Below are 18,341 nucleotides of genomic sequence, written 5' to 3'. Positions count from 1 at the left end.
TGATTTGTGAGTAGGTATAGAAAAATGCCATCAATTTAATGAGACACATATATATCATGAATTAATTGAACAAACTTTGGTTGTCATAAGTGGCCAGTTATTGTTCAATTTAGGGCCTGAGTAATGTCTATAGCTCCATATAAAATCAGGGAGATCCAATATTAATTTGAAAGAAAATAAAAAATTAAAGACATGCACAAGCACAAGTAACATTATATATATATATATATATATATATATATATATATATATATATATATCAACATCTAGCAGTCGTTTCACGTTTTAGAGACGAATATGGTGATCAAAGACGACGGACCCCAATTCTCTTAATGTGATAAAAGTTAGGTAGGAATTATTTTCGGCCTTCACCAAGGATTTAATGCACCAAGGTAGCCATCACAAAAGAGAAAATGCACATTCATAGTCCTTAACAATCAAATTACCTAACTATTGAAAGATGCGGGTTCAATTCTATTCAGATGGAGAAAAATGTGTATATGCGAATTAACGTGATTACAAGTGAATGTAATTAATATATTGACATAACCTTCTTGTTATAAACCACCAAATTCTAGATATCGACATTGGCTTCCTCATTGGCCTATGGATCATATTCAAACTTATTAAGTATGAACAAAAATCCCCAACAAACACAAAATCGAAATGTGAAATGTGAATGAATAATGAGTTAAAGATGTGTTTGGATACCCGTTTCAAAGTATAGAAATGTGTGTTTTTTATTTCCAATACGTGAAATTCAAAACTAATAAGACTGTTGATTTAAAGTAAAAATAGGTTAAGTTGGAGTATCCAAACACATAATAAAGCTTATCATGTCAACTATGGTTTTACCACCAAGAGTTCACGTGTTTTACAACCTTTGATATGTTTTTATTGAAAAAAATGAAACGTTCTTTTTAATGGTTGTTGGGATATAAATCGTGGAAAGAAATAGATGCATTAGTTGAACTTGAAACCTATAATAAGCTCGTCAGATAGCATTAGTTATGAGGTCCTCAATTTTTTTCCCCCTTCCTATCGTATGAGATTGCGTGGGTATATTTTATAAGTGAAATTGAAAAATTATAAAATATAAAATAAATATACATAACTAATTCACATAAATAAATAAACAAATAATATGTGCAGCTTAATTTCAGCGAAAAAGAGAGTAAAGTTTATAGAAAAAATTAAGAGCAGGCTTCTAACTTAAGAGGGGCTAATAATAAAAACTAAATGTTATTTAATAAATATTAATTTTTATATATAATATTTGTAATTATGTATTTTAAAACAACATGTGAATCTTTTTTTTTATTTTAAATATCTCTACATGGATAACAAATTAATTAATTTTTTTTAAAATTCATTGTTAAATTCTCTGTTTCTTTCAAATTTGTAGCAATTTGACAATCGATCATACAAATACTCTAATTTGTCTGCACTACAACAAAATTTGTTATTAACAACAATTATTTAATGACAATAATTTAATTGCCGCCATATATAAAAATATTAATGACTAATATATAATAGTCACTCAAAATGTATTTATATTACACTAAAGTTTACTATTAGCGACAATTATTTATTAGAAAAAGCTTAAGTCCCACATCGATTAGAGATAAGATAATTAAATAGTATATAAGTGAGTAATAACTACCACCTTACAGGTTCATTTTATAAGGTTGACTCCTAATTCACTATTCTAAATTGGTATCAAATCACCCATTATTACCAAATTCAATAGTGTTATAAAACAATTAGAGAGAAACTTTCACCTTATAAATCTCACATTTCTTAATAGACAACACAATTAAAAGAATGAATTAAAAAATATATAAATAAAAGACAACTCTCATCTTACAAATTTCACATTGAGTAGAGATAAAAAAAAGTATATAAGTTATGAATTTAGAAAATGAAATTATAGGAATAAATTATTTAAAGTAAAGGAGACAATTGAAAAAAAATAACTTTTAATAGCCTTTAAAATGGCTACTAGAATTGCCACTAAAAAAATAAGTTTTTTCAACAATTTAGTAGATATTTACATATAAATGTCGGTAATAGTATTAGCGAAATTGGATACACCAGCTTTTATTTAAATGTTGGTAAAAAAAATAATAATCATTTATATGACCCTAAATAATAAATTAATTACCACAAAAAAATAATTTTGGTGTAGTGCTGAATAATAATTTAATTATTAAATTATCTTTATTTTAAGACAAAGAAAAAGAGTTTCCCCACCTGTTCTTCACTTTTACTAGCATAAAGATAAAGATATCTAGTCTTTGGTGAAATGATGATTAAGAAAAACGCATTTGATTTTTTCTTCAGAAGGATATTATAGTTTTTCATGCCGAAGAATATAGTAAAAATAGATAATAAAAATTAAACTCTTATTTCATTTGTATTTGTAGAAACAAATATTTAAACTTAAAATTAAATTCATATTAATATCAAATACACATAAAATGTAATAGTCATTAAAATTTCATTGATGTATTCCATTTAATCTATTTAAATATATCAAAATAATGTATTTATAATGTATTGATGTATTTATATTAGTTTAAATACTAAAAAAAATTGTCATGTATTGACACAATATATAATACTATGTTATAATTGTTATAAATTTAATTATATTATTTAATTGAATATTTGTTAATATTGTTTTAATGCTTTAAAACATTAAGGATTAAGAATCTTTATAAGTTTAATTGTTTGAGGATTGTTTTGTATAATGACCCAGTAGATTATTGCATTTTACGGATTAACAATTAAGTGACAAAAATAAATAATTAATTCAATTATACTAGGGTTATCATGTAATGGTATCCGAACATTCATGCAACATATATGTATCGGATGCAAAACATAAAACAATTCATGTCAATATCACTTAAAAATATAAAATCTCTCATGGAATTACAGTAAAACTTTGTACATATATACAAATATACATGTAATATAAATATTAAAAACATAACGACCCTAATATTGGTCAAGCATTTACAAAATTCATTTGGCTCAAAGAGCACAAACATAAAAACAATGTCACCTCCAACATAACACTCCAAAAACCAGCTCGCCGCTCGACTTAATCTTGTCCTGCTCTCATAAAATATGAAAATGTAGATCAATAATAAAAAAAATGTAAGGATGAACTCTTGAATAATAAAACAAAAAACACACATATAACAGTAAGGTACTAACTATATTAACAAATTAATCTTCATTCTCGATAGATTTCAATATATGTCACTTTACTTATTTTTTAAAGTTTTTGTTCACTTCCTTTACAAAAAAAAAAAGTTATCAGCTAAACACTCATTACACTAACATCCTTTAAAGATGTAAATATTATATCACTCTTCAATCTTATGTTGTAATAAGCATTTTTCTCCCTTGAAAAATTCAAACTACACTTTAATAATTTATCTCATAATTTATATATTTAATTATTATTTAAAAAATGATTTTAAATTTTGGTAAAATTAACCACATATATCTTTAAAAAAGTATTTTCATTATTATATTTACTAAATATTTTTAAAGTAATATATCAAAATAATATATATATATATATATATATATATATATATATAAGTATAATAAAATGAAATACAAGTATTAGAATATTATCTAATAATGTAGTTAATGTAATATTTTTACAAATATTTAAATAAAATAGTACTTTCACTATATAACATTAGGGAGGTATTCAAAGGGAGCATGTCTTACTTTTTATGAGAGATGACAAAAATAAATCGTAGCCTTTAAACTCATTGATAAAAATAATAAAGGTCAAGATTAAATCTCAATTATAGACATTCTCTTACAAAGTTGTTGCTTTAAACTCATTGATAAAAATAATTAATGGTCAAGATTAAATCTCAATTATAAACACTCTCTTACAAAGTTGTTGTTGTTGTTATTATATCCCAATCACAACTATCGACATCATTATTGCTCACCTTACAACTATCATTACCATCATCGTCAACTTTGTTGTTACCACTACCACTATCATCATGGTTGCCATCGACAGTGATTTGGAGGTAGTGATGACGGTGTTGGTGGTAACGATGCCACCAATGTTGTTGTTGTTACCATCGTTAGTGTCGTCGTTGCTAATGACGTTATTAGTGACGACAACAATAATGATAGTGACGATGGTTGTGGTAGTAACAATATTGTCACTATAGTTATCATTATTGTCATCACAAAAATGACATTGGTGGTAATAGTAGTGACAACAACAACAATGACAATAACAACAACAATGACAGTGGTGGTAATGACGATTGATGATGATGGTTTTGATAGTTGTGTAAGGGATAATAGTAATTTTACTCTGAGCTATCAACATTATTATTATCCATTATCAATAGCTACCACCATTGTCAAAATCATAATTATTGTTGCTACCACCACTAGCAATAGTGACAATGATAGTGGCGATGGTGATGGTAACGACATAGTTGTCACCAACATTATCGTCATTGACATTGTTATTATTGTTGCTACTATTACCGCTGCTAACAACATGTGATGACGACGATGATAACAATGACAATGACATTGTTACAACTACAACCGTTGTCATTGTTGCCTCCATCGACAACGATAATGATAGTTATAATGATGGACAACAATGATGTTAATAGTAGTGGAAGAGATAATAGTAATAAAATTATAGAGTAGTGTTTATAATTAAGATTTAATCTTGACCATTTATTATTTTTATCAATAATTTAAAAGTTATGATTTAGTTCTCTCATCTCTCATTATAAAAATGCTCTCATTGGATGTGCTCTTTCTTTCTCTCTCTCTCTCTACATATATATATATATATATATATATATATATATATATATATATAGAGAGAGAGAGAGAGAGAGAGAGAGAGAGAGAGAGAGAGAAAGAGAGGATGATCCCTTATTTCAAGAGTAAGTTTATCTAAACTTATTTTACTCAATAACTCGTGTTCTATATCAAATTTAAATGATCAAATTATTAAATTTTGTTTTAGAAGATGAGTTATTAAGTGAAGTAAGTTTACTCATTGAATAAATGAATCACTCCTTATATATATATGTGTGTGTGAGTGTGTGTGTTCTTTGACGAAAATGATTGGGAAAAAAATGCATTCAATTGTTTTTTTCCAGGGTTATGATGATGTAGCAAAAAATAAAGAATAAAAGTGAAACTCTATTTTTATATATGTGAAATGAAATATTAAAATTTCAAATATCTTATATATATATATATATATATATCAAATAGTAGTATTAAAAAAGCTATTTATGTACATAATAATTTAACCAATTTAATTATATCATAATAATTTATTATTTTTCATTCAAAATATTCTTAAGAAAAGTATTGAGTTAAGATTTGAATAGATTTTAAAAGAGTTTTTTATATTAAAAATTCTCATGGTATTTAATTAATATTTTTTTAATATAAAAAAGTTATGTGATATTCAATTAAAATCTATTTTAAAAGTGTTAAAATTTGGTGGTATTTAATTAAAACAATCACGATGTTTTAGGAGTTCATTAAAATTCGATAGTATTTAATTAATATTTCTTTTCAATTAAAAAATTTCTTGATATTCAAAAATATTGAGATTTTAATAAATTATTTTGAATAATAAATTTTATGGGAATTTTTAGTAGAATTTACATGTAATTCATTTATCCAAGAATCTCATCAAAACCTTTGAGATTTCATATGACATTTTTTTTCCTTTTATTTCTTTGCTAAATATTTTCTTTATCACCTTTCCTGCCTCTCTCTCATTATTTTCCTCTTCTTTATCTCATTTTCTTTTTCTCTTTTTATTCATCACTCTTTACTATCTTTTATTCTCTCTATTTTTTCTCTCATCTTTTCTTTTATCTATCAAAATTGTTTTATAATTTATCAATATTTGTTAATTATTAAAAATTGAAAATTATTTTTGAATTATTAAATATTACCTATTGTTAAATTTTTTTAATTATTAGAATTTAACTACATATTTTTAATAAAATTTAATATTAAAATATCCAATTTTTAAACATATATTAAAAAATATTTTTATATATCAAATATTTAAAATTAAAGAAATTTAAATTAAATTATCCATTCAAAACAATTAAAATTTCAAGTTATCAACTCTTAAAATTTCTCCTTCAAACACAACGTAAGAGAAATTTTTAGGTTATTTATAAAATTAGTGATAGGGGAAACAACAACACAATAAATCAAAAGTACTAAAGTATGCAGCAGAAATAATTTTGTAACTTGCAAAAATCAACAAGGAGTAACAAAATAAATAAATGACAGAAAATAATCACGTAGAAATATAGATATTTTTAGGTGGGAAAACGCTCTCAATGTCAGAAGTAAAAATTCATAGGCATAAGCCAGTCAATCAAGTTTCATTATGAATAAATAAGGGTACAAGAGAGTTTAATCAAATGCATAAACCAATACTTACAATCAGTCAATATATTAAGAATTAATCACTTATACACTACCAGTGTAAAAAAAATTTTACATTAACAATCAATTATATCTTTTAATTGTGCCATGTCACTGTAAACACATTTACTTTTAACGGTGACATGACACAATTAAAATATATAACTGATTGCCAATGTAAAAAAAATTTTACACTGACAGTGTATAGGTGATTAACTCATATATTAAAGCAACAAGGTCTTTCAACTGAAGAATAAAGAAGAAGAAACCTCAAATTTGAGTAATTATGCGAAATTGATTTCTCCAACCACAGACCTCAATCCAGGATCCCAATGGTCAAAACGAAAATCAGTGTATGCGAACCAAATTTTCTGTTTTATTCTTTCTCTTCCTGATGGCTGTGTAATTCACTCTCTCTTCACCCCTTATATAAGACCCCTCTCCACTTGTTTTTAAATGAGATAAAATGTGAGCATCTCAATTTTGGGTCTTTTCTTCACATAAGAAAGAAACCCAATATCCGACAATTAGTATGTGAAATATACTTTCAAAAGAGATTAAAAAAAACCTTGAGTGTGATTATGAGAGTGAAAGTTTCACTATTAACGTTATATGCAATATATAAATAAATATAATTAAATTAGTGTGCGTATAACTTGAAAATAATTATTTTTCCAATAATTTTGTATGTAATTTAAAAGAAAAAAAATCATGAAACCAATTGGTCCAATACCTTTCTAGCCTAATTTTTACTGGTTTAACTGTCCTAATATGTTTAGGACCTAAAAATAAAAAGTCTAACCCAGATTAACCTAGCGCGCCAATGAGTCAACCCAACATGCCAATCAATTTTGATAACTCTATCCAATATTGAATATCATAAATTTAAACAATATGTTCAAATTCAATAATGAATGAGAAAATATCAATTCATGAAAGTATATAGGAAGCAAAATGTTACTTTGGAAGGACATAAAATTAGAATAAATTGTCTATTAAAAGATTGAAAAAATTATATTTATTTTATTTTATTTGTTCAAACATTATCAATTGTCATTTTTATTATTATTTTTATATCCATATTATCCTCTGAAATTTGAAATTTGAAATCTTATGATAAATCCATTAAAATCTATATTACGAGATCTTAAATTTTTTTTTTAAAATCTTAAAAGTCATTACATTTAAAAAAAATTAAAATTTACAAAAAAATTAATATTAAAATAGTCTTATAAAATTTCAATCTACGTGTAAACATATTTCAAGTTCAAATTATAATACCAAGCATACATGAAGGATATTAGTCATTAGTATCTCGTTAATACTTATATTTAAGTCATTTAATACATAATTATTGTCATTAAAACATAAATAAAAAACAAATATTTATTTCAATACAAATTAATGTTAGCTCCTTTTGATTTATTTATTGCTTTAATTATAATGAATATTTAATTACTAAGTTCCCTTGATATTTAATACAGAAGACTAAATTATATTATATTTGGTTAAGTTAATTTATAGTATCTACAAACTCTTAAATTCAATTCTCTTTTCGTCATGTAATTTTTATCGATACAAAAATTAATTTATAAATTCTTATAATATTTTTAAAATTTTAATTAAGTCTCTATAATTTTAAAAATATTATACAAAAATTCTTTTAATTTAAAAATATTGTAAGTTACTGTTTCACTTACTAATAATGCCGCTATGATTCCATTTATTTATACTGAATTAATATTGTGACATGACAATTATCTTTAATTTTTATGCTAATTAGCATGATATCCTACTATATTAATTAATTTAAAAAAAAAACATTTATTTAAGGTTTCTAAATTCCTAATTCTATATATATTTGAAAAATGAAACGATACAATTTTCTAATAAGCAAGGAGAATTTTTTTTTTCTCACAGAGAAAATAATTAAAATAAAGCTAATATTCCAAAACAGCAAAAGGAGGGGGAACCAAGAAGAAGGAAAAAGAATCAGCTATGTATCCCCAAGCTATATATAACCCCTACCAACAAAAAGTTCATTAAAATTCAGCAACTTATCTTCTATAACCCCAACCAGCAACCTATCTAACTGTTTAACGTTTTAAATACGTAATGGTAGTCATTAAGAATATTTATTAAATAATAGAACATTTAAATACAAATTAATGCTAGTTTATTCTTTGGTTTATTTATTGCTTTTAATTTTATCAATCAGTTAATATCTAAGTTATCCTGATAAAATTAAATTATGAAGTTAAGTAAAAAATAAGTGTTAAAATTCAAATTGACAATAAATAAAAATAAGTGAGAAATGTGTCATGATTAGCTATGTTAAATATTAGGATTAATTGCATTTTTTATCATTCAAGTATTGCAATTGTGCAATTTTGATCTCAAGTTTTATTTGAGTAATTTTAGTTCTTAAAGAATTATAATTGTGCGATTTTGGTCCTTTAATTTTTAATTGAATAATTTTAATATCTCAAATATCATAATTGTGCGATTTTAGTCTCTTCCATTAACAATTTAATAATTTTAATATATATATATACAATATTTTAAAATTATATAATTATTTATCTATTCAATTTAATATATATTATAATTTTTGCTAATGTATAAATTTATATATTATTATTTTTATAATATTACTGATAAATTAATATCAATAATATTATTAGTATATTTATAGATAAACTAATAGTTTAATAAATATAATTTATTATATATTAATATACATTTACAAAAATATAAATATATTAATTAGAAATATACATATCTTGTCTAATATATTTAATATTTAAAAAACAAAATTTTTCAATTAAAAATTGAGAAATCAAAATCTTAGAATTATGATAACACTTAAAGAAAATAAATTTGCTCAATTTAAATTTGAGAACTAACATCACATAACATCAATACTCGAGAAACCAAAAATACATTTAAATCAATCATTTATTAATCTTATGAAATGTTGTATGACGTTTTATAATAGAAAATATTAAACAATTGTATAAAATATAAATCATTTATTTAACCTTATGGAATTTCAATTTATGTTAATAAAATATCTAAACTACAAAAATTGTGCAGTATGGATTTTTAATAAGCCTACTTTTTAATCACTTGGTTGGTTAGAGGTAAGATTCATTCTCAAATCTATGCATAAGAAAGAGTGTCTGATAAAAGAAATTATATTAGTTTCTAAATTTCAGTTTCGATAAACATTGTCCATGGTGTTATTATTCGAATCGAACACGATATTCTATAATGAAATGGACATTTTTGGTATAAACAAAATAAAAATAAAAATTGACAATTGGTGAAATACTGTTTATTGTTTACATTGAACCTACTAGTCGTGCATGTATCAAAATTTATGGCAAGGACAAAATAAACAAGGGGCATTATGGACTCATCAGTCATCACGACCTGAAATGGATTAATAACTGCATAAGGATTTGTCACAGCAAAAATAAGGATGGCAGTGAAACCGTTTGTGAGAGGGTGAAAATTTAAGGAGTGGTTGGTTTTCCACAATTGATGAGAGTCTCCAAACTCAAAATCTCGAGAGGTTAAAGAAAGATTAGCAGCCATAACACATAAAGCAGCTAACTGTCACCTTTACAATTACGGAATGACCACAAAATATGTAGCACTGTTTATTTCGTTGGATTCATATATCCAAAGTTGCACTCAAATTTTTCAAACTGAAACATTGGTTTCTTTTGAACACTCGTGGTTTTGCGACAAAATGTTGAGACCAGCACTGTTCGCATGGCCACCCAAGGCTGGTAAGAAAATCTTTCAGCGTGTCTTCTTTCCTAGGGTCCCCAACTATGAATGATAATATCTGAATAAAAATATAGTACATGTATTTACAGTTAGATTTGTTTTAAAGCTTGCTATGTACACGACTAATAATGGATAATATTGCAAACAAGTGATTTGGTTGTGTGGGAAGATGAAATTGAATGCGTATTCAGACAGTGTGGTGGCTCATTTATTTGTGTTCAGTTTAATGTTAGCTAGTATAATTAAAATAAAGTGAGGATAGATTTAATAAAGATATACTGATTTGCAGTCATATATTCTGATTGTTTTTAATTGATTAAAAATATAAAAATCTTCGCATGCTGCTAGTATATGAAAAATAAAAATAAAACTACAGTAATTTGTATACCTTAGAAAAATTTACAACTACATAAGTGCCCTTGAAAGAAGGAAAAAATTAAACAAGTGACCCCTTAATTTATCAACAGTATTCTGTAGTTTCATCTTTGAGTTTTCAAAACTTGGTTTACATTACAGATTAGTCCTTAATTCTATTTTAAATATATCTTGTGACTAATTTGCTTAGTATTTTGAGCCACAAATATTGAAAGTCGTCGGTGGCAAAGATTACCGGGTTTAGTTTGGTATTGAAAAAATCATTCAGCCGATTCAAAACTAATTAATATAATTTGACCTGAAAAATCGTGAAATTTGTGTCCTAAAATGATAAAGACAAGATATTACAAGTGGAGGAATATTCATGCTACTAACTAAATATTTGTTTTATATAACTAAAACTTTTAATAAATATTATATTTAAATATATAAATTATATTTAAAATTTGTATAAATAAATATTTTATAATATATAAATTATATTTTATATTTTTAAGATAAATAATTTATATTATGATAAAAAAAAATATTATTTTTTTATTGATAATTCATTTTATAATATTAAAATTTAATCTATAAATAAAATTGATAACTAAAAATTAAATTAATTAAAAAATTAAGAAAATCTTTAAAAATTCTCTCATAAAAAATATTCCTTAAAAATACTATTATATAAGGTAACTATTTATGTTTAATATATAGAGTTTGTATATAAAAAAGCTCTTGAATTTGTGACATACATAGAACATAATAAATTGATAATGAAACAAATAAACGAGGTAGATCAACTTATTCACAAGTTATAAAAGCATTGATAGCATATGGTATTTCCTCTTCTGGACTTATAAGTAAATAAAATTAATTACACATAAATTAAGAAGTTTATTAAATGTATTTAATTTTATAATTTTACATAAAATATATATTATATTTTTTAAAATATCTTTAAACATATTTATAGTAGATAATACTTTTATTTATTAACATAAATGTATTTTTAGATTAAAAACAATTAATAAAGTTGATTTTAATAAATTTGTTCATATTTTATTAAAAAAAATTAAGATTTTTTTGCCAATAAATAAGTCCTCATGAGGAAATATTAGGATTTTGTTGTTTTCTGTCTTAAATTATATATATATAACTTAACCCATAACTAAATTCATTAAATTATATATATAACCCAGCTAAAGTTTGAACATCAGTCTAAAGGGTTTGGATATATAATTGCGATGAAAGATAGTATTTAATTTATTTATTTTTCCATAAACCGAGCTTGTCAGAACTTAGAAGGAATTTATAGAATTTGATATTAAGAGTGAAACAAATGAAAAAGGGAACATAATTATACTTTGATATTAAAGTTGTGGAAGGGAGTTTGACAGAGTCTTAAAAGCATAGTGATTGACGAGTGATTGAGGACGGTTTTAAATTGGTACCTAATGGCATGGCGCTCATGTGGGCGATGCAGATTGCATTAAATACAAAAGGTTTATGGTCCGAATTAACTATTTATTAATTTGTGATGAGTAACACATCAATTAGGTTGGCTTTCTGATTAACACTAGGTAAAATGAAGAGTGAAGACTCTAGCGGGTGGGAAAATGGTGGCGATAATTTCGTATGAAAGTGACTTATCTCGTACAATTAGGCTAGTGCAACCAATTTATTCTACTTATATATACCACTTTGTTTACCCTTGATCATCTATCTAAATTCTAAAGCCCAGTGTCGCATATTTTGGGGTGAAGTGAAGGGGAAATTGTTTCTTCATTCTCTGGGGGTTCAACAACCAACTACTTTTTATTTCTTGGCCAACAAATGCAGTTTAATGAACCATCAATTCTCTCTCTCTCTCTCTCTCCTTCCTTTGTCTGTCTGGTTTTTGTTTTGAAGTTTTAATTTAAGAGAGGCAAACCCACACGCTTTAAGATACACTATTCCGTTGCCTTCGCAAGCTTTATTCGAACCTTCACTCACCCTTCCTCCTAATGCCATTCTCCACCCTACTTACATAAATACTCACACTTTAATTACTTGCTCACACTCTCACTCTCACCTTTTTCTGCATGCAAATGGGTGTTAGATCCGTTTTAGCAATGAGTGGGAGAGTGGTAAACGAAGCAGTGAGCTTCGTGGCATTCTGCTTTCTGGACCTCGTTGATTTTCTTCTGTGCTATGTCTTCAAAGCTGTGGACTTGTGGGTGGAGGCTGAGTTTCGACCCTGCTACTGTTCCTCGGCGAGGGAAGCAATCACGAGCAGCGGGAAGATCTTGGTTTCTGAGCAAGGTGGTGAGTCAAAGATCGTGTCGCTTAGCTCAACCAAGCTTCACTTGGAGGACGTCTCTGACACCCTTTACTCGCGACCCTCTTTGGTCTCCGAGGTTTCCAGGCTAACCCTCAACGAGCTCAACAGGTTCAAATTGGAGGACCCCCTCCTACACTCCAAGAGACCCAACCCCAACCATCGCTGCTCCACTTTCACTGTCAACACCACCATTGTCGAAATGCTCCAGGGCAAAATCGGAAGACACCAAACCCACCCCAAAACTAGATGGTCTGACTGTGATTGCAAACTTTGCACTAGTTGGATCTCATCCTCTCCTAATACTAACAACCCCAATGCCAAAGCCACTCTCTTTGTTAAGTCCCAATGCCCCACCACAGGTAATAATAATAATTCCTAACAAAATACTCATGTTTTTACATACCACCCTTGTTTAGTGTCTTATGCTTTAATCTGTTGTCATGTGAATGGAATTGAATGAATTGATGATGACACCACGATGCTCGTGACTTGAATTGTGTAGAGGGGGCAGGAGAAGATGTGGTGTTCATACATGGCTTTATATCATCGTCATTATTTTGGAGCGAGACCTTGTTCCCCAACTTCTCGAGTGCGGCCAAGTCATGTTACCGGTTATTTGCGGTTGATCTACTTGGGTTTGGGAGAAGCCCAAAGCCCAGCGAGTCTCTATACACGCTAAGGGAGCATTTAGAGATGATAGAGAGGTCAGTTTTGGAGGCCCATAAGGTCAAGTCCTTCCACATTGTGGCCCACTCCTTGGGATGCATTTTGGCCCTTGCCCTCGCCGTCAAACACCCTCAATCCGTCAAATCGTTGACCCTTCTTGCCCCGGTAATTAATCTTGTTCCATATATATATATCCTTATTTATAGTATGATATGAATATTAATTAATTTATGAACAGCCTTTCTATCCGGTTCCAAAGGGTGAAACGCAGGCCACACAGTATGTGATGAGAAAGGTTGCGCCAAGGCGCGTGTGGCCACCGATGGCGTTTGGAGCGTCGTTAGTGTGCTGGTACGAACACATAACTCGGGTCATTTGCTTGGTCATTTGCAAGAACCACCGTCTCTGGGAATTTCTAACCAAACTCATCACACGAAACAGGTATAAAAACTTTGTTTCAGCTTTCCAACTTCTCAACAACCCCTTCCATTCCATGTCTCTTTCCAGTTTCATCCCTGTTTAGTTGCCCAGTTTTTGACCCTTCCCATTTTCTTAACACATGCTACGTAACGGGATTATTATACTTATATTTGCTTTTCTTTTCTCAAAATATATATAAAATTAATTATTTATACAATGTAATTTTTACACTAATAACCAATTATATCTTTTAAATTATTTTATTTTATTTTTATTTAATTAAATAAGTAAATAACATAATACTATTAAAATATATGATTAGTTATCAATATAAAAGAATTTTACACCGATAATGTATAAGTCATTAACTTTTATATATATATATATAACTTAATTTATGCATATTTTTTGTTTATTTTAAAATTTTAATAACCTTCAAACTTAAGACCTTTTACATATTCTCTGTTGCCATCCATTATGCCCATCCCATCTTAATTCATGCAACTGTCCTTGCGGCTTATTTTGAAATAATTAATAATAATACATGTAATATCATAATTATATTTATTATAATCACAAATTCTTATATACTTTGTTTCAAATTGTAAGATTATACAGTTGTCATCTTGTAATTATTTTAAAATACTTTGGGTTGTGTTTATATATTGTTTAAAATAATGCAAGTATCTTTATTTTTTTTTATAAAGGAGATATCTTTTTGATACTTGTAAAGAAAACGAAGAGAGATAATCATTTGTTCGCGGTTAAGTTGAAAATAAAGGTTTGACAATTAATTAAATATAACAATAAGTGTTTGATAATTCAGAATTAAGATTAATATTCTTTAAAAATGGATAATATGTTGAAATTATAGTTTTCTTTTTGTTGTTGTGGCCCTCAAAAGTTGTAAAGAAAAAATAATTATTTATCTTATTAATCATTAAAATAATAAACAGCTAACCCTTTAAAATATTAAGTATTGTAGACCATTAAATGTGTAAATTAATCAGTATGAAATTATTTTAACTTCATTAAATTTTCAATTTAAATTAGTAATTATGTTGGTAAATTTTTAAATAATTATTATAAAAATTAACAAATTTATTATAAAATTATTATTAAAAGGTGATATATATATATATATATATATATATATATATATATATATATATATATATATACACGCAAATACAATAGATATTCATAAAATACGCAATACTGTGTATTCTTAACTAATGTGATAAATGCGTATGGTAACAAAACTACCCCAAAAGGCCAAAATAACACATTTTAACATTGAGGATAGACGACACCACTACGTCACAAGATCGTTGATGTACTTTTTTAAGCCACAATCAAAATATTGTGCTGTCAAAATTTAAAACACCACTGAGCAAAACTTTAAGGCACGACCCACATGTCATGTCTTGCTCAAGAAGGAGGGGATCTTCTTAACAGCCTTGGAGTAATTTCATGAGATGCACATTGCACACCACAAACCCTTTTATTTGCTTTTATTTTTTAAGAAAAAAAAATATCAGAGGCTACCCTTCTTCGAAAAGGTACTTTTTTTTTTTTTTTTTTCGTTCATAGAGTATTCACCGCTGATAGCAGTGACTAATTTTCTCGAGGGAGGCAGGATGAGATAGCTAGTCCCAAGATTTAACGGGACTGCATACACAATGCAGGATTCGAACCCCTGACTTTGCTTAAGCGTGAATCAACCTCTATCGCTCAACCACACGCTTGAAGTTTTCGAAAATGTACTTTTAAAAAGAAGAATCCATTTTTTATTTTAATTCTAAGATAGACAAACTATAAGTACTGATATGTGTGTGGTTATATACCCATGATAAATGCTACTATTTCTTAATCAATACACTTTAATTTATATATAGTAACTATTAATTAGAGCCTATCATGCTAACATTGTACCACATTTCAAAAATTGCAAAATGGAGTTCAATGTGTTGGTACTCTATCTCTTGTTCTTGTTTTATCTTCTGTTTTTGGGGTTTGTTTGACATAACCCGTATTAGGGTAGCACAAAATATTGGTAAAATTTAATGTTGTTGCCCCCACTGGTGAGGGTGCCCTAGTCAAACGTGTCAGAATGTGAGGCCAGTAGGAGGAGTCAGATGGATTTATGGTTGCATTAATTAATGATTCTAGGTTTGATGGCCATGAATGAGATTAATTTCAAGTATGTTGGTGACGGAGACTTTTTAACTAACGTGAGCTTGGATATTTATTTTTGGCTAACCATGATAAAACTGTGTAACAGGGTGAGGACGTTCTTGCTTGAAGGATTCTTCTGCCACACACACAACGCAGCTTGGCATACCGTACACAACATCATCTGTGGAACCGCATCTAAAATTGGTTCTTATTTGGACGCAGTGAGGGAAAACCCAAATTGTAAAGTGACCATTTTCCATGGCAAAAAAGATGAGGTGATCCCAGTTGAATGCAGCTATGAAGTTAAGAAAAGAATTCCACGTGCACAAGTAAGAGTTATTGACAACAAAGATCACATAACCATTGTGGTTGGAAGACAGAAAGCCTTTGCAAGAGAGCTTGAGGAGATTTGGAACACTACCAACAACTAGATATTATATGTTATATATCATATATCATATATATGATGTACGTCATGCCAATGCATTTACGTACGTCCAGCTAGCACTATTAGATTAAATTTATATATATATGTTCAAACTTTCTCATCTGCCAACTCAAGTGTTGTATCTTTTCTTGTAAGAAAAACATTGTCTATTTTACAGTACTAGTTTGGGTAATTGGACAACGTACCACCGGCTAAAGAGAGAAGAGAGAAGTGTAATAAAAAATTATATATATCAAATATTGGGACTTTATGTAGATCATGTATAAATGTTATTAATATAATATATTTTTATTTCAAAGTTGAGTTTTCAAAAAATAAAGGTTTAATATGTTAGCAGTAAGTCCTTAGACTTTAAAATATATATATTAATTAGTTCATAATTTTTTTTAAAAAAATTATAATTAAGTTATTTATCTTTCAAAATTATTGTAATTAATTTCCTAAAGTTAATTTAGGGGTTCGGTTATAAAAATTATAAATTAAAAGATCAAGACTTCCTTACATTTTTTTTTTAATTTAAAGATCTAACTAAATTTGTTAGAAAAGTTCAGACATCAACTGATATATTAAATAAAAAATAAATGATAAAATTATGATACTTAATTATGTTGATTTTTTTTATAAAAATAAATTCATCAGAGATCCGTTAGGGTTCCAACATATACTTGCTTATTAAAAAATAACTTACCGATGTTTTCAAGCTTTGGCCTTGGAATTGGGATGATTTCCTTATACAAGAGAAGCCTATAGAAAAAATTAAAATTAATATCCTTATTAATTAATTAATTATATATTTATTTTTAATGTCAATAATACAAATTTTTACTTCTGTGTTTTATATTTTGAAATGTGTAAACGTTGATTTGTAATGACAAAAATAGTTTTTAAATCTATAAGGTTACTTTTCGCGCACATAATTTTTATATAGTTTTATCATTTTAATAATTATTGAACTTCCAAATCACCTTCTCCCACTATGTTAAAGTGGTCACTTATTTATTATTTTTTACATGTTTATGTAAATCTTTAATTAACTATTTATTCTATTTTTATTTTTAAATTATCTTATTCTAATTTTTTTGATAGTTTTAACGATTTAATAACTATTGAACTTCCAAATCACCTTCTCCCACTATTTTAAAACGGTCATTTATTTATTATTATTTTACATGTCTCCGTAAATCTCTAATTAGCTACTTATTCTATTTTTTTATTTTTTTTTGCTTTTTATCTTTTTATAATAACATCGACACTATTGTTATTAAGCTCTTTGACGATCACTAGGTGTGGAACATGTTTAATGTTTGTTTGCATTAGCGTTCGTGATGTATGTTATCCTTCAAATGTAGGTCAAAAACAAAAAAAAAAAAAAAATGACGCAAAAGCAAGTCTTGCATCTAGCGATAAATGTTACCAAACATCTTTCTCATTTAAAAAAAATGCCCTACAATCAAACATTTGGGTTCCTGTAGTTTTTTTTTTATATACTTTTTAATTAGAATCATTATTAAGAAAAAAAAATTAAAAAAAACTTATTTATAAGTTAAAATTAACTTATAAATGAGTTAAAAATAAAATTTGGAAGAAACTAATAGAAGAGATTTCTGCAAATTTATCCATATATAAATTAATTTTAGTTTATAATTTTTTTTACTAATTTTC

The 18,341-nt window shown here is 26.8% G+C and overlaps 1 protein-coding gene across 1 annotated transcript; it reads left to right on the top strand.

Annotated features, from left to right (window-relative positions):
• Nucleotides 1-12,330: 12,330 nt before the first annotated feature.
• Nucleotides 12,331-16,977, top strand: LOC109788975 (putative lysophospholipase BODYGUARD 3). The gene is made up of 4 exons (XM_020347842.3): nucleotides 12,331-13,326; nucleotides 13,470-13,798; nucleotides 13,872-14,074; nucleotides 16,338-16,977. The coding sequence occupies exons 1-4, from the start codon at nucleotides 12,729-12,731 to the stop codon at nucleotides 16,660-16,662; spliced, it is 1,455 nt and encodes a 484-aa protein (XP_020203431.1). The 5' UTR covers nucleotides 12,331-12,728; the 3' UTR covers nucleotides 16,663-16,977.
• Nucleotides 16,978-18,341: the final 1,364 nt, after the last annotated feature.

The sequence above is a fragment of the Cajanus cajan genome, chromosome 7 (assembly GCF_000230855.2).
Source record: "Cajanus cajan strain Asha chromosome 7, NIPB_CcT2T_4, whole genome shotgun sequence".
NCBI lineage: Eukaryota > Viridiplantae > Streptophyta > Magnoliopsida > Fabales > Fabaceae > Cajanus > Cajanus cajan.
The sequence above is the reverse complement of the archived record's forward strand: the minus strand, read 5'-3'. Positions and strand labels throughout refer to the sequence as shown.

Excerpts from the sequence above, each read along its gene's own strand:
- LOC109788975 (XM_020347842.3), top strand. The coding sequence starts at position 12,729 with ATGCAAATGGGTGTTAGATCCGTTTTAGCAATGAGTGGGAGAGTGGTA. Across the intron at positions 13,327-13,469 it reads GTCCCAATGCCCCACCACAG|AGGGGGCAGGAGAAGATGTG; the intron begins GTAATAATAATA and ends TGAATTGTGTAG. Across the intron at positions 13,799-13,871 it reads CGTTGACCCTTCTTGCCCCG|CCTTTCTATCCGGTTCCAAA; the intron begins GTAATTAATCTT and ends ATTTATGAACAG.